Here is a 19840-nt window from a genome sequence, read left to right on the forward strand (position 1 = left end):
TTTGTTTAGAGGTGCCGCCAGATCTTCCTTCCCCACTGCGCTGAGCTGGGGAGGGCTTCTATTTGGGTATCCTGACTTCAAGGCCTCAGGCCCCACCTAATCCAGGAACCTCGGGTCCCTCCCTGCCCCACACAGGGACCCTGGAAAGGGGTGGGGTGGAGAGAAGCTGTGGCTGTGCCCCTCACCCTTTGTCTACGCCAGTCATCAACACAGCCCCCAGCTCTTCTGCTCAGCCCTGCCCCTTCAGTGTCTCCCCTCCTCACGTCTGGCTTGCCTGTTTCCTGCTTCAGCGCGTGAGGAAAGAACTTCTAAAGGTCAAAGCCGCAGCCCTCGGGCTTCCCCTAGCCTTTCTCCTGCTTTTTCTGCATGGGGAGGCCCCCCACTTTTCACCCAGCCCAGTGCCCCTCTTGTGTGGCGGAGTCTGAGTTTCAGAGAATAAACACTGACCCGAGGCCACAAGCCCAACTAAAGCAGAACAGGCCTCCCCCTTCCCTCACCCGCCTCTGACCCAGCCAGTCCATGCAGACATCACAGGCCAGACAGCTGTTTGGGTTTGGGGGCAAAGGGGCTTATTATGCTGGCGGCACTGAGGGGCCGGAGGGGGGAGGACAGGCAAGAGTGGGGGTGGCACAAGTCCTACTCCCTGTAATCAGCCCCGTGGCGGAGATGATGACAGCCTGCATGATCAGGCACTGAGGTCACCTGGATCGGGACCCCCAGGCCTCCCCAAGGCCCTAGCACTGCCGCCCCATGAGGCCTCCAGGGCCTCCTCGCCTCAGGAAACAGCCCCTCCCCAACACCAGCATCTCCTGATGCTTCCCGGTCTCCCCAGCTCCTGTGCTGGCCCTGAGGACTCCCTGAATTGGGGAAGAAAGAGTCCAGACTTTGTAGGTGGAAGCATTACTTTATTCAAGCAGGGATGAGCCAGAGGGCAGGGCAGTCACACAGGGCAGGAATATGGGGGGTCAGGATATAGGAGCACCCCCTTACTGACCGGACATCCCATGAGGGTACAGTGAGGAGGGACAGGGCTGGTGAACCCTCCACACACACAAAGACCACCACAGCCACCTTCTTCTTGGAGGAGCCACCGGGCCCCAGGCCTTTTCCAGCCAAAAGGATGGAAGGAAAGGGGGTGCAAGGAAAAGGGGCCTAGTCCTATAGGGATTCAGTTGGCTTAAACCTCATGGGACAGTGCAGGCATGATGTCCACTCTGCAGGGTCTGAGAGGCTGGTTTTCATTCCTGGAGCCTCCGTTTTCGGAACAGGTAGGTCCCCTTCCCACACCTCATTTCACATTGGCCAGCCAGGCCTCTTGGGCAGAAACCGCAGGTTGGGAGATCATAAGTTAAGGCGCTGGCCCTGAGCAGGGAGGGGGCTTGGGGACATGTCCCCACTCAAGTCCTAAGTGCGGGAAGAGCACTGTCTCTAATCTTCCCCTGAGGACCAGGAATCCCCGTCTCCTTCCCTCTGAGTGAACTTTAGGAACTGGCCTGGGTCCAGATGAAGAGAAGCCCCTGCCCAAGGGGCCTTCAGGGCACTCCCCTCCTCCTCCTCCAAAGGCTTCCCTTGGTCCCCATCAAGGGCCCCCCGTTTTCCCTGCCCTGCTCCTTCAGACTGCTCCACCCCATTCACCAACCCCCCATTCACATGCTCCAACTCATTCTTCAAGCTGGGGCCCTGGCCATTGACACCAGGGGTATCCTCTGTCCCACTGAGGGTCCCCAGAGGGCCTGGAACTTGGTCCTCCCTCTCCAAGGGAGCATCCTCAGACTCATCCTCTGAGCCAGAGGGCTCGGTGCTGTCTTGGGACTCAGTCTCCTGGGCAGTCATAGGGGGATCAGCTGCTGTACCCCTTAAGCCATCATCCCAGGGGATGCTGACATCCACAGTCTCAGACCCCAAGAGGTCCTCCCTCTGAGGGCTGCTCATGGCAGGAAGGCTGTCAACAGAGGGCCCTGGCCCCCACTGCTCACCCCCTGGCTCCTTCTGCTCCTCTTCTTCCTCCTCCTCTCCCTCCTCCCCACTCTCTTCCTCATCTGCAAACCCATCAGACTCCCCATCCTGACCCCAGGCTGCAGGCTCCAGTGGCAGCTGGGACACCTGGCCCAGAGGTTCCATCAATTCTCCGGGGTCCCCATGAAGGACAGAAGCCTCAGTCCCCACATTGTCCTCAAATTCCTCTGACAGGTCAGAGTCCTGGCCACATTCCTCCTCCTCACCTCCCCCTTCCTCCTCTTCCTCCTCCTCCTCATCTCCCTCCTCCTCCTCTTCCTCCTCTGGGTGGTCCCCATGGCCCTCAGGGGTCAGGACGGCAAAATCACATCCCTCCTTTCTGGCCTCCCCTTGAGGGGAGGGCCTCTGCTCTGCAGCTAGGTCCCACTTGGATGAGGCAGGGGAGCTGAGGTACAGGGCCAGGGGCGTGGAGTCAGGAAGGGTCTCCCCCAGCTCATCAGCCTCGCTCTCATCTCTGCTCTCTTCCTCCTCCTCTTGGAGGCCCTCGGGGAGTCCCCCAGGACCCAACTCCTCCTTCTCACCCTCTACCTTTTCCAAGGCCTCAGCCTTGCCCTCCAGCCCCCAGCTAGCCTCCTGGTTCCCCTCTGCTAGGGGCTGGGAACCAGGGGCAGCTTCAGGGATTGGGGTGAGCAAACAGGGCTCAGTGAGCCTTGGGCTGGAGGACCCTAGTACTGGTTCTGCATCCTTCTCAGCTTCCTCTGACCCCAGGAGCCTGGGTTGAGGGGTATCACTTGCATCATGGCACAAGGTCTCAGCAGGGAGCACCTCATCTTCTCCTGAGGGGACCTCAGCCTCCAACTCCTCCGCAGCCCCAGGAGACTCCAGAGAGTCTCTGCTCTTCCTGGGCAGTATGGAAAGCTCTGGCTCCAGAGCAGCTGCCTCCTCTAGGTCCTTTTCAGGCCCTTCCAAGCCCTGCACACTCTTTGCCTCCAAACTCTCTTCCCTCAGGACTGGCTCCATCACCTCCTCTCTGGCCAGGTGGCCTGGGTCCTCCAACCCTACCATCTTCTGCTCCAGTCCCTGCTCAGCTCCTGAAGCTGACTCACCCATGGCTGCCTCCAACCCCAAGGTGACCTCTGGGGAGGCTCGGCCACCCCCTGGGGCCTTATTCTCATTTTCCAATACTGGCTCTCTCACCTCTGACATTCCCCAGGGAGCATGGAGGCCTTGGGCCCCCACGGTCTCTGGCTGCCCTTCAGGTGTCTGAAGGCCCTCAGCAACTCCCTCCCCACTGGTGCCCTCAGCTGGAGCCCTCTGCTCTTTGGGCTCAGGGCTCCCTGGGTGCCCCTCACCTGTGCTCCAGGCTCCTCCTACGACAGTCAACTGCAGTTCTTCCTCCTCTGCAGATCCCTCCTTGCCATCACATTCCCTCAGGTCCAGCTCTGCCTCATCCTCATCGTCCACTCCAGCCCTCCCAGAGGGCGTTTCCTGATCCAGTTCTTGGCCCCCCACCACATCTTCCCACCTTTGCTGATCTGCAGACAGCAGCAGCTCCTGTCCCTCCTCTTCCAGAGACCTCAGCGACTCTTGATTCTCTCCCTTCTCCAAGTTCTCTTCCTCTTCCAGATACTTTTGACTTTCCTTGTCTACCTCTTCCAGAGATCTCAAATTTTCTAGGTTCCATTCTTCCAGAGATCTCAATGATTCTTGATTCTCCTTTTCTAGGGACTTCAAAGACTCTTGGTTCTCTTCCACAGACCCCAGCGATTCTTGAATTTCCGTTTCTAGAGGTTTCATGGTCTCAGGATTCATTTCTTCCAGAGACCACAATGGCCCTTGAATTTCTGTAGGCTTTAATATTTCCAGATCTTCTCCTGCAGACTTTAGTGGTTCTAGATTCTCTGTTTCTAAACATCTTACTGCCTCTATACTCCCTTCGTTTAGGGACCTTAATAACTCTTGATTCTCTTTTTCAAAAGGTCTACATATCCCCTGGTCTTTTCCAAGAGACTTCAGTGGCTCTGGTTTCACCTTTTCCAGAGGTCTCAATGTCATTTGGTCTTCTTCTCCTAGAGACTCCAGTGGCTGTTGAGTCTCTTTTTCTAGAGGTCTCGGTGCCTCTTGGTCCTCTTCTTCTAGAGACCTCAGTGGTTCCTGGTTCTCTTTTTCTAGAGATCTCAAGGACTCTTGATTCTCTTCTAGAGACCTCAGAGACTCAGGATTTTCTTTTTCTAGAGTTCTCAGTGTTTTCTGGTCCTCTTCTTCTACAGACCTCGGTGGTTCCTGATTCTGTTTTTCTAGAGCTCTCAAGGACTCAAAGTTCTCCCCTTCTAGAGACTGCACTAATTCTTGATTTTCCTTCCCTGGATATAAAAATGTCTCTAGATTATCTTCAAGAGACCTCATTAGTTCTTGATTCTCTTTTTCTAGAGATTGCAATGTCTGCAGATCTTCTTTTCCTGTAGGCTTAAATAGTTCTAGAGTCTCTTTTTCTAGAGTTCTCACTACCTCCATGTCCTTTTCTTCTAAAGACTTCAATAGCTCTTGATTCTCCTTCCCTAGAGGTCTCAGTGTCTCTTGGCTCTGTTTTTCCAGAAACATCAGTGGCTCTTGACCCTCCTCTTCCAGAGACTTCAGAATTTCTTTTTCCAAAGGACCCTGGGAGCCCTGGATTTCCTTCCTGTCCAGATCCCCCTCTTCTTGCTGTGTTTGCTGCTGCAGGCTGCTTACCACTTTGACCTCTATGGCTATTTCTTTCTCTGCCAGTTCCCCTTCATCTTCCTTCTGAAATCTGCTGGACACTCTAGTCTCACTGGGTTCTCCATCTTTGGCCTCTAAACTGGGGTGGTCAGGGCTGAGGGGTGGGGCCAAGGAGGCATGATCCTCAGGGGACTGGCCTGTACTGGCCTTTAGCTGCTGGCCCTCAGGTTGCTCTGGTCCTGCCAGGATGCTGGCAGGGATGGCTACATTGGCTTCAGCCCTCATGGCCTGTGGAAACTGTTGCCGCCCAACCTCTGGCTGGAGCACAGAGAGAGGGGCATCCTGGGCCCTGATCTCTCCATCTGCAGCAGGGCAGGGAGCCTGAGCTGTGGGTGGGATAGGGGTGCTGGCCAAGGTGGGGGTACGAGCCTGGAGGAATTCCTGCCTCTTCAGAAAGGCTGGAACAGGTGTCTGAAGAGTATCAGGTAAGGGCAAGGAGAGGGGAGTAGGGCTGAGGACAGAGAGCAGAGGTCCCAGACGCTGGCCCTCTGGAGTACCAGGAAAATGAAGCTCCAGCTTGGGGTCTGGAAAGATGGAGGAAAAGAAACGGTGTCAGTATGTACTGGCAGGGCGGGTGGGGCCACAGAGCAGTTACCATTTCTGGCAAGAGTGTCCATGGGCCCTATCCTTGCCTCCTACTGTATGGGTTGTTGGGAGCCAAGGAGTTGAGACTTAGACTGGTGCCTCTCAAGAAAGGAATTGCTCTGGGGTATGAAAAGCAAAAAAGGGTAGAGTTTCGAGGAGGGGAAACCTGGCCCCAGCTCTTACCCTGGAAGCTGAAGGAAGCCTTGGAACCGCCGCCAGGTATCTGCAGTCGGGAGTTCTCAGCCTCTAGGAGGGTCCTGGGGGATGAGGGAGGGAAAACTGGGTCAGCCCTCTGTCCACAGGCCAGTAGGCAAACCAGCCAGAAAAAAAGAAAAAGAAAAAAAGAAACCAAACCCTAACATCGCAGGCTTCCTTTCCATTTTTAGCACTATCACATGAAAGCCACAGGTGGGGGGTGATACGTGGCTGTGTACATGAAATCACATAATCACATATCCAGATATCACACGCTTGGTCACAGAGCATCACACACATACTTGGGACACACAGATGAGCTCACAGACACACAAGCAGATTCCCACACAGCAGACACAATGTACACCCCCCCACCTATAGCTTAGACTAGTCTCCCCCTCCCCACCCCGGGCTAATGACCTCATCCTCTGTGTGTGGTGCCCATTCTCATGCTAATCGATGCCATTGTCCACACCACCGTCTGGAGGGTCTGAGGAGGGGCTTCCCCGGGGGAAGTGGGAATTCTCAGGCTGTTCCCATGGGATAGGCTCCCTCCTCCTCCCCCAGGGCCCCGGGAGCTAGTCACAGAAAGAAATAAAAGAATCCATCTAAATCCTTCTCAGGCCTCAAAACCCCAGAGGTTAAGCCTTCCCCAGACCCTTTCCCTCAGTGATTTGATTAGGGTGAAGGCCCTCATCTTGGGATCTCTAAGTGCTCTGGGTCCCAAGCCTCTCAAGGCAATGGAGGTCTTTGTGCTCATGCCCTGGCCTCAATACCCCGTGGGGACTGAGGAGGAGAGACCAATAGGAGGGAGAAACAATCAGTTCAACAGGTTATGCTGAACATCAGCTCTCAGCTCTTCCTCATGATCTCTGAGTCCGGTTAGTATTGTCTGCAGTCGCACCTCCATCCTTCCCCTGGCAGCATCCTGCTCTCTGATCTCACGCAACAGCTCCCTTCCTCATCCCTGGCTCCTCCCTGACCTTCCTTTCTGGGCCCTGCTTCCCCTCCCCTCCAGAACCTGTCCTAGGACCCCTGCCTTGGTTTGTCTGTGGACTCTGGGGGCACTGTCTTCAAAGCGTGTCTGACCCTGGCCCTCCCAGTGGGCTTGGTATACGAAGCCCTTCATGGTAGCACAGGCTCTGTCACCGAACCCTCAGCCAACCAGGCCAGTTTCCGGGAAGAGGCTGTAAGTTCACCCAAGGCCACACAGCCAGAGAAGCAGCACCTCCTGAGTCTCAGCCTTTCCTGGGCCAGGACATGTGGCTAGCAGCAGGGCTGGGTAGGGCCCAGGGACGAGGATTTGAGAGCAGTCAGGCCCCACGACATTCAGGATGGACGGGGCCTTGGAGGTCACCCAGCCCATCTTCCATCTTCCAGACGAGGAGGCTTGCCAGTGCAAACCAGTGCCACCTACCCACACCTGCAGGTCCTCCTTTCTGAGGTTGCCCAAGGAACTTGCCTCCTCGGTGTGAGCATACACACACAGACAGGGCTTTTTCAGCCCCCTGGGGTAAGAGTCTGGATGCAGATGCCCCACATGTGCCCAGCCCTCTCTCCTATTCAGCAATATCACCTCTCCTTGGGGGATTTCTTGGGCACAGGATACTTCTCTGGTCCTGAACCCAAAGGGGATTAAGTGGGCTCAGGTGGGAAACATGCTGGTGTGAAAGGGATCAGCCGAGAGTCATAGAACCTGGTGGTGGTAGAGCTGCCACCACCCATGGCTCTGGACCCCTTCAGCTGAGGCCCTTCTGCCTCATCTGGGTGGGTCAGGGTCAACCTTACCTGTATGTGGCCACTTCCAGGGTGAGGGACATCTTGAGGCGTGCCAGCTGCTGCCGACCTTCCAGGACCTGGGCAATCTGACTCTGTAGGTCCTTTTTCTCCTGCTCCAGGGCCTCCACGGCCAGCTGCAGAGCAAGCCAGAGGCAGTCAGTAAAGGGTGGGGTCCTGCCTGCTGACTAACCTGCACCCCCCACGGCTGCTGCAACAGCACCTTCTGCTCCTGACTTCCCTGTTGAGCAGATTCCTGCCTCCCTACCCCACTCCCTGCCCAGAGAACCCCTTCTGGAGACTCCAAGAGGAGCACAAGGGCGTTTCCCATGGGGCTCCTTCTCTGAGGATGCTGATTAAATGACTGCACTTGCTGCTCAGAATTCCACTGCCACAGGAAGGGGGACATGAGGGAGGGGAGGAGATGGTTACAGGAGAGGAGGAGAGGGGACGACGGGGAGTGGAAGCAGAAGGAAAAACGATTAATCAAGAAGCCTGGAGCCCGCAGCACTGGAAGCCAAAACTGCCCTAGTCCCAATCACTGTCTTTTGCTCCTCACCCCCACCCCCTCCACTCCCCACATGTTCTGGAATCTGTCTCCTCTGAGAGGAGGGTTGGGGAGGTGGTGAGACCTCTGTCTGGCCCAGGAAGGGAGCTGTTTTCTCAGTTGCTGGTGCAGTGTGAGGGGGAGCAGCTGTCCCAGGCTTCTGGAATGTGCTCAGGGAGTTAAGAAGCCATGACATGGGACAAGGGCTGTTGGTCCCTCATGCAGGGCCCCTCACCTCCACCTGTCAGGGGGATGAGGGCGGTTAGGAACTTTGAAGATTCTGAGTAGCAGGACATGAGGCTCAGCAGCACTGAGAAGGAAAGTCCTGGGCATCTTGCCAGTGACAGCGGGTCTAGGGAGAGGCCCAGAGGCCATCAGAGTGGGGAGGTGCTACACCCGTCTTGGCCCCCCTCCGCCCACCCCCCTCCGGCTGCCCTTCCAGGGGGTCTGATTTGAGAGGCTCCGACCCCTACCATGTCCACCCTATTCTAGCGGGAGTTGAAAGTCTAGGGCCTGTGGCACCAGCTATGAGTTTTCTAAGAAGTGGTCCCTGAATGGGCAGCCACCCTCACCCGCACTTCCCACTCGCTTCCCCAAAATGTCTCTGAGCCCCGTAGGGACCTTTCGAAGCCTTGTTTCGCCCAGCCCCCCCCCCCCCCCCCCCCCCCCCGCCTCCTCACCTGGAACTTCTCAGTGGCCCTCAGTTGCTCCTGCCAGCGGCCCTCCAATCTCTGCTCCAGGGCTGCCCTGCGCTCTTGGAGGCCGCCGCGCTCGGCCTGCAGCTGCTGCAGCTCTAGGTGCCCCTTGCGGGCGCCCTGCACCGCATGACCCAGCCTCTGGCGGGCCTCGCCCAGCGCCGTTTCCATGCGCTCCACGCGCTCCTGGTAGCCGCGCACGGCCCCGCGCCACGCCTCGCCCAGCAGCCGCGCGAGCTCCTCCACTTCGGGGCCGGGCGCCGGGGGCGCGCGGGGGTGGCCGGGGCGGCACGGGGGCCCAGCGGCCGGCACGGCCAGGCCCGCGCGCTCCTCCTCGTGCGCCGCGCGCAGAGCCTCCAGCTCGCGCTCCAGCTCGGCCGCCCGGCGGCTCAGCCAGGCCTGGGCGCCCTGCTCCGCCTCCACCGCGCGCCGGCCGCGGGCCAGCTCCTCGGCCGTCCGCTCGCGGGCCAGCCGCTGCTGCTGGCACCGGCCCGCCACGCTCTCCGCCTCCTCCTCCAGGCTGTCGCGCGCCACCTCGGCCGCGTGCTTCTCCCGCCAGCGCTGGTCGACGAGGGCCCGCAGGGCCGCCAGCTCGTCGTCGGCGCGGGCCCGCCAGGCAGCGTCCCCGGACTGTGCCCGGAGACCCACGAGCTCCGCGCTGAGCAGCTCATGCTGCTCCTCCAGCGCCTTGACCCGGGCCAGATAGGCCTCGAGGCGACGGTTGAGCTCCCACATCTGAAAAGACTCCACCCCCAGGCAGCCCTCCATCCTGCACGTCGGACCCACCAAAGATGGAGAGACGCTGGGCACCGGGAGAAGCCAGCGGCTCTTAAACCCTTTGGGATGAAAGGGAAAGGGAGACCGATGGGGACAATGACAGGACAGGGCGAGGAGCGGCGGGAGCGACAGGGAGTCGGGAGTGGGAGCGAGGCTATTCATACTCCCGCCAGTCAGGCCGGGGCGGGGGCGGGGGGCGGGGCCGAGGCCTTAACCCCTTCAGTGTAGGGAGCAGCGGCATCCTCTGTCTGTCCCTGGGGGTGTTAGATGGAAAGTGGAACTTTCTTTTTTTTTTTTAAGTGGAACTTTTAAAGGAAAAGCCATGCCTGGAGAATCTGATCCCAGGGTGGCGGCTTTCTGAGGGAGGAGGCCGTGAGGAAGGGTCATCACCCCTGATAAAAGTAGATGATGCACCGAACTAGCGGTCCAGGGGGGTGCCAGGGCATTGGGGCCTGGGAGAGGATTCCAGTCTCAGTTGCTCAGATCACCCAAGAAAGGTATCACTTACGGAATTCCTCTAAGACTCCGTTTCTTCATCCATAAAATGGGAGCAATGATGGAAATCCCATGGTTGTTTTTTTGTGTGTGTGTTTTTCGTAATTGCAAATGCCCCCCCCAAAAAAAAAAACCAAAAAAAAACCCCAAAATACTAGAAGAAGGCAGAATTGCAAAGAGAGGTAAGAGAGACACCGCCTGGGGAAAAAGAACAGACACGCTGTAGTGGGAGACTGCAAATGTACACACACCCCATTCCCGCTGTGTCCGTCAGAAAATGGGAAGGTCCGGTGAGAGGGTACTTTCCCCGTGACTCACCTCCCTGCTGCCTACTGCTCTTCCACAAAACCTGAGGCTCACGTTGCTTCGTCCGAGGCCTCCCCGACTCGGGGAAGGGCGCCACATCCTGGCCTGGGTGTCAGGGACTTTTGGGCAGAGCACGCCCCCTGGTGGCCTACGGGCCTGGCCAAGAAGAGGGAGCAGAAAGAAGCGGCAGTTCTTCCCTTTATCACAACCACCCAGACTGATTGAGCGTCTGTGATGATGTGCCAAAGCACGCTCTGACGATTTTACTTACATTGTCTGATTTAATCCTTCAAACTTCCCTTTGATGGTTCCACATTTCAGGAAGCAGAGAGCTCACCGAGGGTGGGAGTCTTTGGGGAGGCCTTCTGAGGAGGAGGGGGCCTCCTCCTGGGTAGTGAGAGACTGTAGGACTTGGGATATGTAGAGTAAGGGGGAAGCAGGGCCAAGGAGGAGAGTCGGGGATCATGAAACCGGGGGGATCTTAGGGAAGGAATTTCTGCTCACATAAATCCAACTGAGCTCTACAGTGTTAATCAGCACCTACTACGTGTCAGCATTCAGTCCCAGCCCTGGAGGAGCTGGGTGATGTGAGAGCAACAGTGATGGGTGCTCATCTGTAATACTATCAACCACAAAAAAGTATATTAAACCTGGCCGGCTTGGTTCAGTGGTTGAGCATCGACCTATGAACCAGAAGGGTCACAGTTCAATTCTTGGTCAGGGCACATGCCTGGGTTGCAGGCTTAATCCCCAGTGTGGGGCGTGCAGGAGGCAGCTGATCAATGATGCTCTCTCATCATTGATGTTTCTTTCTCTCTCTCCATCTCCCTTCCTCTCTGAAATCAATAAAAACATATTTTAATAAAAAACCAAAACAACCAGTGATGGGTGCTCTTAGTCTGGTGATGGAAGTGGACATAATAAGGTTATTGCCCCTCTTAACTCCCAAGGTGTCTGTAGAGAGTCGGGGGAGCACAGAAAATGAAGAGGGTTTTCTAAGTTCCAGCAAACCAGGAAACCTGGAGGCCGTGCCTACCCGTTCCCTCCAGCCCCGGGCAGGCTGGGATTTGGAATTCACTACCGATATATGGAACAGAGACTGGGAGGGCCCGTGGGTGTGGAGTGGGGGGAGCGACTGAGGGTTAGTGTACACAGGGAGGCTGAGGCTCCTTCCTCACATTACCTCAAAATCCTGCTGTTTGGTTGGGGCTGGGGGCTCCCCAAGAGTTGTGTCCAGGAGAGCTGACTGGGGTCTCTCCCTCCTCTTTCACTTCTCCCGATGGGGAGAGAGGTGCTGCATACTTGGGGTCCCTGGAATCCTTAGGGAGGTCCCCTGGAGAGGTGGGGTGGCATAAGGAGGTGAATGTCTCTCCTGGCCACTCCCTCTGCTGCAGAGGGGAGACATTTGGCACTGTGTCTCGTGCACAGAGCATTGGGTCTGACCTTTGAACTTTCTAGTTGAATGACCGAGGGAAAGTCACATAACTTCTGTGGGCGATCCTCAGTTTACCTGTTTGGTAAAGGAGGTTAACACCCATCCCCGTAAGTTTGACTTGGGTATCAAACCGTACCAGGTGTGGGGGCGTCTTTCTACCAAGCCGTTTAGCTGGAGCAAACTGCCCCCCCATGAACCACTCTGGGTGAGTTTGGGGGATCGTGGGAAGCAGAGATGATCTAGCATGCTAGAGAAGAGGATGGTGTTGCTTTTCCTAAGGCAGGAGAAGGTGGGTTTTAGCAAACACAGCCTGGCAGAGCTTCATCAGTGCTCAGCGGATTCTAAGCAGATCACCGGTATTTGAAGCGGAAAACTGAGAAAAATGAGGCCCTGCATGGGGGCCAGCAGGCACTCAGCAGGCACTCCTAGGCCAAGTGTCCTCCTCTCCTCCCCCAGGGCTGCCTTGGATCACTGGGGGTTTGTGAGGTCTTTGGCTGCACTCCTGGTGTCTCTGGGCCCAGGACACATGGGCCACGTGACACTGCCGCGGTGGATACAAACTTCAGTAGTTGTCCCCAGAGATACCCATGAGCAAGCCCAGGAGGGCTCTGGGCTGTCTCACTGGCTTCTGTCCTTAGTCCTGACTGTTATAATGGTGTTTTGGGGTGTGTGTGTGTGTGTGTGTGTGTGTGTGTGTCTGTGTGTGTTTTAATTTTAAAAAATATTTTTATTGATTTCAGAGAGGAAGGGATGGGGAGAGAGATAGAAACATCAATGATGAGAAGAATCATTGATCGGCTGCCTCCTGCACGCCCCCTACTGGGGATTGAGCCTGCAACCCAGGCATGTGCCCTGACCAAGAAGGATCCGGTTTTTAAGCTTTTCACAATCTGCTGTGTGTTCATTCAGCAAAACTGGAAGCACATCAGATGAGGCTCGAGGCCAGAGTGTTGAGAAGGAAAGCAGCTGCAGGAAATATGCACGGCAGATGCGTTTCTCAAACATTCAAAACCCTGCAAAACAATGTGTTTTTTTGGAGATGCGTGCATATGTAGTAAACATATTGTTGAAAGGCAAAGTAATGACAACAATCACAGAGCACCGTGATTCTGTCTGGGGAGGAGGAGGAGATGCAAGGGGGATGGAGTGGCACGCCACTGTGTGTAATATAATTCTTTATTGATAAAGGACGTGAAGTATTAGAAAATAAATTCATAGGCTGGGGCATCTTAAGTGTCTGAAGAGTTCTAGGGTAAAAGGGCCCAGACTTTTCTCATGTGGATCCAGGAAGCGGAACCAGGGTGATGGGTGGGAAGGATGGGGCCCAGATGCCAGCCCAGAGGAGACAGTTACAAGACTTGTCTCTGTACAGAGCAGGTTGCCCCCTGGTGGAGGGAATGCTCTGTTACTGGAGCACAGGCCGGCTGCCCACTCCAGGCTGATTCATTTTTAGAGCCGTCCTAGAGGATCTTGGTGGCTTCTTCAATCCTGGGGACTCCAACAATTTAGGAATGAACAACACATCTTGACCCCAGGGTCTGTCCCTCTTCTGTCCTCCCTGGAGAGCTGCAGTTCCTGCCCTGAATTATTGCCAGAGGGTTCTTTGGGCCTGGGAATTAACTCCAGAAAGAACTTGCTTGCATTGTGGGATCAAAGAGAAGTGGAGCGGGATAAGGGAGAGGAAGAGGCAGCGTGCTCTCTACCACCAGCCCCTCCCTGCCCAAGGAACAGTGGGACCCGGAACCGAGGCTGGGGCCAAGGAGGCAGACCAGTCTGCCCCAGCCCGGGCCATGGAGGGGGAAGCGCCCACCAGAGCCTTTTGTTGGCTGTGATGTCTCAAGAAGGCACTAGGTGGAGCCAGGACACCAGGACACCTCCGCCTCACCTGTGGGATTTGGGGGTCAAGCTGTTTTCCTGCTGGGAGTCCAGTGTCCAGGGGGACCCACCAGGAGGGAATGTGAGGAGGATTAGAGGCAAGGAAAGTCTGAGGAGATTGGAAGAAGGGAATCTGTGTGGGGGAGGGGGCGTGGGGGGGGGGTGCCCGGGACAGCTGGGGGGAAGGGGTGGTAAATTTATCTTCTGAGCTGGTGGCATTAAAAATAACCAGAGCCCTGAGTAACCCAAGCTCCCAGCTTTCTATGTTGGGGTGGAGGCCATCCGTGGGGACTAGAAGAGGCAAGTGATGAGGAAGCAGAGGGTGGGACTACAGTCCCCCCCCCTCCTCCCCCGTCCTCCCCTCCTGCCCGGGGCTAGTGCATCAGGGCCTGGGCCTGCTGGTGGGCTGGCTGGAGAGAGGGGGCAAGGAGGGAAGGAGGAGTGAGCGGGAGCCAGGCAGGAACAATGCTGGCTTCCAGCCAGGCGACTGAGGGGAGAGGAGGGAAGGGAGAGAATGAGGGGCGGAGAAAAGAAAAAGAAAAGAAAGGTGACCGAGCTGGAGAAAGCGCCCCACCTGGTGCCACACACTCCTCCCCTTCCTGGTCCCCGAAGCCACTTGAGGAAAAGGGCCTCTCTCCTGGGTTCCGTCCTCCCGCGGAGCTAAGGCTACAGCAGGAGGCAATGAAGTCAGCCCACCGCAAGGACTTCCCGGCGGAACGGGAGGAAGGGGACCAGGGGAAGGTCGTGGGAGGGTGGGTTCCCTCCTTCCCTGCGAAGTCCTGGGACGCGCTGGGCTGTAGCACATGCTCTTGCCCTGAGACAGCCTGCCAGACAGGATGACCTCACTCTCCTGTCTGTGTTCCTACGGCTCCTTGGCTGGCTTCTGAGTCCGGCTTCGGTGACGGGACAATTACAGGAAAGTTGCGCTGAAAGATTTAGCCTCTGTACACAGCGATGAGGAAAGGGGCCGGGGCCGAGGCTGAGCAGCCCGGCGGCGGCAGAGGCCGGCGATGGTAAGAGAGGGCCCTCGTGGACACCGTGTCCCGCAGAGCTGGCTGTGCAGGTCCTGTCCCGGCTCTGGAACGGAGGGGAGGTGTGGGGCGACGTGCCTGGCACATGATGGGAGCTCTGTGACTGGTGACTATTTCCTCCCTGGATGGAAGGACAGATGGGAGCTCTGTGTCAGGGACTGCACTGGCCCCGCTCACCACAGAGTTCGGCACATAATCGATGCTCTGTCCATGTTAGTCAGGGGAACAAAAGCTGCCCCTCTGCCCAGGGCCAGGTCCTGCCTTCATAGGCACCCCCGAAAGCCGTGATGACGCCTGTGCCCCGTGTGGCCAAGTAGGCCGTGACCTGGCCTTGGTTCTCCTTATGTGCGGGCTCATACCTGTGTAGGCTGCAGTGGGTTAGGGGCTAGGTGAAGGCTCTAGCAGGGGTGGGGAGCGTCTGGCCCACAGGCCCGCATATAAGGTCTGCGAAGTCACTTGGTCTGGCCCTGCCAAGGCATGCGGGGTGAGTTAATTAAATGTTTGACCAACTATAGCAGGCTAATTTTTAAGTGGATACTTCTGTATGGCCCAAGAATGATGTTATAAATATCCAAATGGCCCCTGGCAGAAATAAGGTCCCCCGCCCCTGCAAAGAATCTCCTTCAGCGTTCCTCCCCGGCTGGGCGCAGGATCCCATGCCTTAGGCCCCTGCTGAAACCTTAGCCCCTAATCCCCACCTGAACCTGGAGGGCCCGCACCTGTTCCGGCCTCATAACGAGAGGGCCAGAGGGGCACAGGCTGGGCCCCCTCCGGGCTGAGAGGTGGAAGCTGGACGGTGGGAGGGCTAACATTTCTCCCCACGCTGGCAAACCTGCTGCCCTCGCTAGGGAGCCGAGGGTTGGAGGGATCCAGCTGACAGCCATGTGACCATGCCAGTTTGTGGGGAACTCAGGCACCCCCTTCATGTTACCACTGAGTTCTCTGTCCCTGCAATCTCAGTGACACCCCCCCCAGGCAAGCCACGCCCTGTTTGGGGCCTCAGTTTCCTCTGGAGCGAAGGAGAGGGGTGATCCCTGAGGGCCCTGTCTCTGGGGACTCGGTTCTCTGGGCTCAGGATTCAACGCTTCTAAGGTCCCACCTGGGATGGCCGGAAGGGAGGCCCGTTGCTGAGGACTGAGACCGTGTCAGGCCGCTCCAGGTGCAGTCACCTGCTTGGATCCCAGCCTGGCTCGTCAACCTGCTCACTCCCAGGGGTGGAGGTAGGAGCTGAGGTCTGAGTCCAGCCTCCTCTGGGCACCCCCAGATCTCCCCTGGTGGCTGCCAGGGTTGCCCTCCTTTCTGCCTTTGGACCTTCGCTGCGCCCTGCAAGTGGCTGGAGCCCTGGCCAACCCTGCGAGTGGTTGGGAGCGGCTGGCCAACCCGACGGCAGGCTGGGACAGGGACAGGAGCAGCCTGAGGTTTCTGGGGCACAGGGCAGAGGCAGAGGTCAGGCAGCCGTGAGGAAGCAGAAGAATGGAGGAGCTGGCCTTTGAAAGTCCCTTCTCGTTGGAGGGGTCGGTGGCTGCAGCTCCAGGGGATGAGAAAGGGACCAGAATGTCCCGGGAAATGAATGATGGTTCCAGAGGAGTCCATAGACTGGGGTTAAGTGGGGTCAACCCTGTCTCCCCCTCCCCCTTCAGTGCCAGTGACTGTGCAGGGGGCTGACCCTGCTGTGGGAGCCACTGTCGGAGCGCTGCGGGGGGCCAGGGGGCAGGCTGGGAGGGGCAGAGCGGGGCAGGCCATGCAGACCCATGGGAAACAAATGGAGGAGGGGATGGACACCCAGGGGAAAGCTGAGGGACAGACATCACCTCGGAGAACTGATCCTCCAGTGGGAATGGGCTGGGCAAGGGACTCTGGAGGGCCCAAGTGCCACTGGAAGAGAAGAAGGGGCTTGGAGACTTCCTGGGGACGGGAGCTCCTCAGGGTCCCTCTGTAAGATACAAAGCCCTCGGAGGCAGGGGAGGGAGGCAGGGGAGACCAAGGCAACAGCAAGGGGTGTGCCAGGGGGGAGACGTGAGGAAGGAGCAAGGCCTCGGTGGGCCTCGAGGGGGGGAGGCTGGCAGCCCTGGGCAGGGGCGGGGGTGTTGTTGGCCTGCCAGGTTTCTGCCACTGCCTGGGAAGAGCCCAGCCCAGAGATCCTTATCCAGGGCAGAAACAGAACTGGTTTCTCGACTGGCAGCTGGCAGTGCCAAGGGGCCGGGGCAGGAAGAAGCCAAGAGGTCAGGAGGGCAGTGGCAGGCCTGAAGGAGAGGTGGGAGGACCGACAGGGGACCCTGCCCAGCACTCAGACCACAGTCTCAGCCACCGCTGCTGGGGCCGTGGAGGCACTGGTTTGTGTCTTATTGCACATGGCTGATTCGCTTTCCTTATTTATTGATTTTAGAGAGAGGACGAGAGAGAGGGGTTTGTTGTTCCATTCATTTATGCATTCATCGGTTGATTCTTACATGTGCCCTGACTGGGGATCAAACCCACAACTTGGGCGCATTGGGAGGACGCTCTGATTCACTTTCTATATAGACTAAGTGACCGCCCCCCCCCCCTTCCGCCCCCCAGGTCCCTCCTGTCCCTCTACTCTGTCCCCCATCTTTCTCAGGTATGGCTGGCCCAGCCAGGAGAAATACCTGGTTGGACTCCGCTCCTCCTCTCCTCCCCTCCTCCCCTCCTCCCCATTCCCCCCTGAGGCTCTCCCCCATCCCCCACTAACTCTGGGAGGCTCCGGAGGTCACCGTGGGGAGGGAAAAGGAAGCCAACAAGAGGTGGGGGACCCTGGAGAGGACTCGTCTCAGAGCCTGCTCCCTTTCACCTCCTACATTCCCTCCTCCTCCCACCACAAAGGGCCTGGCGGTCCCATCCATCTTGTGCCTGTGGAGGCCCGGAGGCAGCCTTTTGTAGGGCCCTGGGGTCAGAGGGCCTGACCAGCAGAGCCCCTCTCCTCTGACCCCGCATCCCACCCACCCCCCCCCCCCCCCCGGCCCTTTCTTTCCCCCTCCTCCACTCCTCTCTGGTCTGGGTCTCCTCCCCCTCCCTCCCACTAACTTTCTCCCCGTGTCTCCTTCCCCGGTCTCTCCCTCCGCATCTCTCTCTCTCCCTGTCTCTGCCCAGATTTCTGCCAGGTCCTCCCATGTGGGTCCCTGTAACTTGGCTCTCCCTGCCTCATAGAGGCATGGAATTGCCCTTGGGTTCTGGGAGCTTCAAAGCCACTCTGGGCCCTGGGCTCCCCCCAGGCTCTCTTCTCAGGTCTCAGCTATGCCCTGAATTTCTTGGGTTTTGTTTTTTGGTTTTTTTCCGGATACAATTTTAAATTTAATGTTACTTGAATTTCACAAAAGAAAAAGAGAAGTTGATGGAATGGCTGAATTCATATCAATATTTCCTCTAGGCAAGAGATACTCCCCCTAAAATATCCCTTCAAGATTTAAAAAAAAACACACAACTGAGAACATTAAAGATTGAAGTCATGATTTGTTCCAAGGACATAGTTTCATTTTTGTTTGTATAGACTGACTTCTCGCTGTGAAGGATGAGTGCGTTGGCCCAGCCACACTGGCATGAACACGCAGTTCTGAAGATACTGAGGCCCTTCTGTACCAGTTAGAAAATGTCAGCCACTGGACTCTCCCCAGGCTCCCCCTCTCCCCTGGCTGCCCCATCCCACCGCCAGGACCAACCCCAACCCCCATCTCCCCGGGACCCAGAGCTACAGGGGAAAGGGGACTCTGGTCCCCTCTCCCAGCACCTTCAGCACCCACAACTTTGCCCCAAGCAGCTTAGTTTCCATCTGTTGTATGTCATGGCCATCAGGTAAGGCATTGTTTGCAGAAAGTACTCAGTGTGAAAACCCTCTGAAGTCCCCTGCTCAAGGTCAGCCCTCGGGCCTTGCAAGCTTGCATGGTCCTGGATTTGGGAGAATGGAGGCCTTTCTCCCAATTCTCCCAAACACTCGGAGCTCCTGATGAAGTCAAGTGCACGTCTGCATCCTGGTGTGATGACCTTGCCTCCAAAGGGACAACAGACACAGGCCTGTGTGTATAGAGAGGACCCCTGAGCCGGCTCCAAATGGGATGAGGCAGAAGGTGCTGGAGCCCAGGCTCAAGTGGAGGCGGCAGGAAGGGAGTGGGCTTTGCTCCGTGCCCAGCCCTGTGCCAGGTGCTCACGGCCCAGGTCCTCTCCAATCCTAGGAGGTGTTTCTCTGCTCCCTCCCTCCCTCCTTCCCTTCCTTCCCTCTTTACTGAGCACCTGTCTGTGCCAGGCGCTGGGGTACAAAGACAAAGCTAGCATCCCCAAGACCTCACCGCCCCGTGAGAGCATCAAGAAAATGGCTGTGACCGCGGTGGGTGCAGGCTGCAGGGGCAGCCCCAAGGGACTCGGGGAAGATTCTCCAGTGGAGTTAAAGCCGGCTGGGACCTGAAGGCTGAGGAAGGGCATTCCAGGTGGAGGGAACTGCATGCACGAAGGCAGGGAGGCAGGAAAGAGCCCGCCTGGTCTGGGAACTGTGGGAGGGCGATGGAGCCCGGGTCCAGGGAATCTGCTGGGTGAGGTTGGGGTCCCAGGACCCACTCCCTGGACCCTCTGCCTTCTTGACCTCCTTTGCTCCCGGCTAGGAAGAGGCCCCGGCCCAGCTGCACAAATGGATGCTGTGACATTGGAGAGAGGGAGTGAGGAAGGAGGGGCCAGCTGGTGTGTGTTTTGGGATTGCTTCTCAGAAATCTGCCCCTCCTCCTCCTCCTCTTCCTCCGACACCATGGCAACCGGGAGGCAGCTGGGGAAGCCACCTGTGAGCTGGGCTGAGTTGAGGGGGAGGTGGGCTGGGGGTAGGGACCTCTGCTCCCCCTCTGAGCCTCAGTCTTGGCATCTAGACTATGGGCATGGCAACCCAGTTGTGGGCTCCTGTCAACCCAGATGCTCCAGGAAGCCCAGGCCCAGGCTGGATTCCTTAGGGAAAGGCCAGGGAGGTAAGGGCGGGCCTGGGAGGTAAGGGCGGGGCTGGGGAGTGCCCTGCATCATCTGCGGGCAATGCAGCAGGGAGTCCCTGAGCCACATGGGCTGCGCTTCCCACCAAGCAGCCTGCCTGGTGTGCCCACGGCACTGTCACTGTGAAGGAGCACCCCCCTTCCCTCCGAGGAGCAGGAGACAGGGCTGAGGCACAGACACAGGGATGGATTACCCTGTGAGCCCTGCAGTGAGAGGGGGTCTCCCCTGCCGGGGCACAGGGCTCAGCTGTTCCCAGAACCTCAAAAGAGGGGCAAGGAGGGGTCTATTTCCTGAGGCTGCTGCTCCGATGACTACAGACTGGCCTAAACCCGTGGTCGGCAAACTGCGGCTCGCGAGCCACATGCGGCTCTTTGGCCCCTTGAGTGTGGCTCTTCCACAAAATACCACGGCCTGGGCGAGTCTATTTTGA

At 57.6% G+C, this 19840-nt stretch overlaps 1 protein-coding gene across 1 annotated transcript; it reads right to left on the reverse strand.

Moving 5' to 3' along the window:
• Window positions 1–898: 898 nt before the first annotated feature.
• Window positions 899–9282, reverse strand: NES (nestin). Its single transcript, XM_054711881.1, has 4 exons — window positions 8500–9282; window positions 7285–7409; window positions 5485–5558; window positions 899–5240 (listed from the first exon to the last, which is right to left on the reverse strand). Exons 1-4 carry the CDS (start codon window positions 9280–9282, stop codon window positions 1429–1431), a joined length of 4794 nt encoding a protein of 1597 aa, XP_054567856.1. The 3' UTR covers window positions 899–1428.
• Window positions 9283–19840: the final 10558 nt, after the last annotated feature.

Source organism: Eptesicus fuscus, chromosome 22 (genome assembly GCF_027574615.1).
Source record: "Eptesicus fuscus isolate TK198812 chromosome 22, DD_ASM_mEF_20220401, whole genome shotgun sequence".
Taxonomy (NCBI): Eukaryota; Metazoa; Chordata; class Mammalia; order Chiroptera; family Vespertilionidae; genus Eptesicus; species Eptesicus fuscus.

Bases quoted from the DNA above. Each gene is read 5' to 3' on its own strand.
- NES (XM_054711881.1), bottom strand. From the start codon at position 9,282: ATGGAGGGCTGCCTGGGGGTGGAGTCTTTTCAGATGTGGGAGCTCAAC. The intron at 7,410-8,499 runs GTGAGGAGGCGG...CTTGCTCTGCAG, and splicing joins GGGCCACTGAGAAGTTCCAG to CTGGCCGTGGAGGCCCTGGA. The intron at 5,559-7,284 runs GTAAGGTTGACC...CTCATCCCCCAG, and splicing joins CTGGAAGTGGCCACATACAG to GACCCTCCTAGAGGCTGAGA.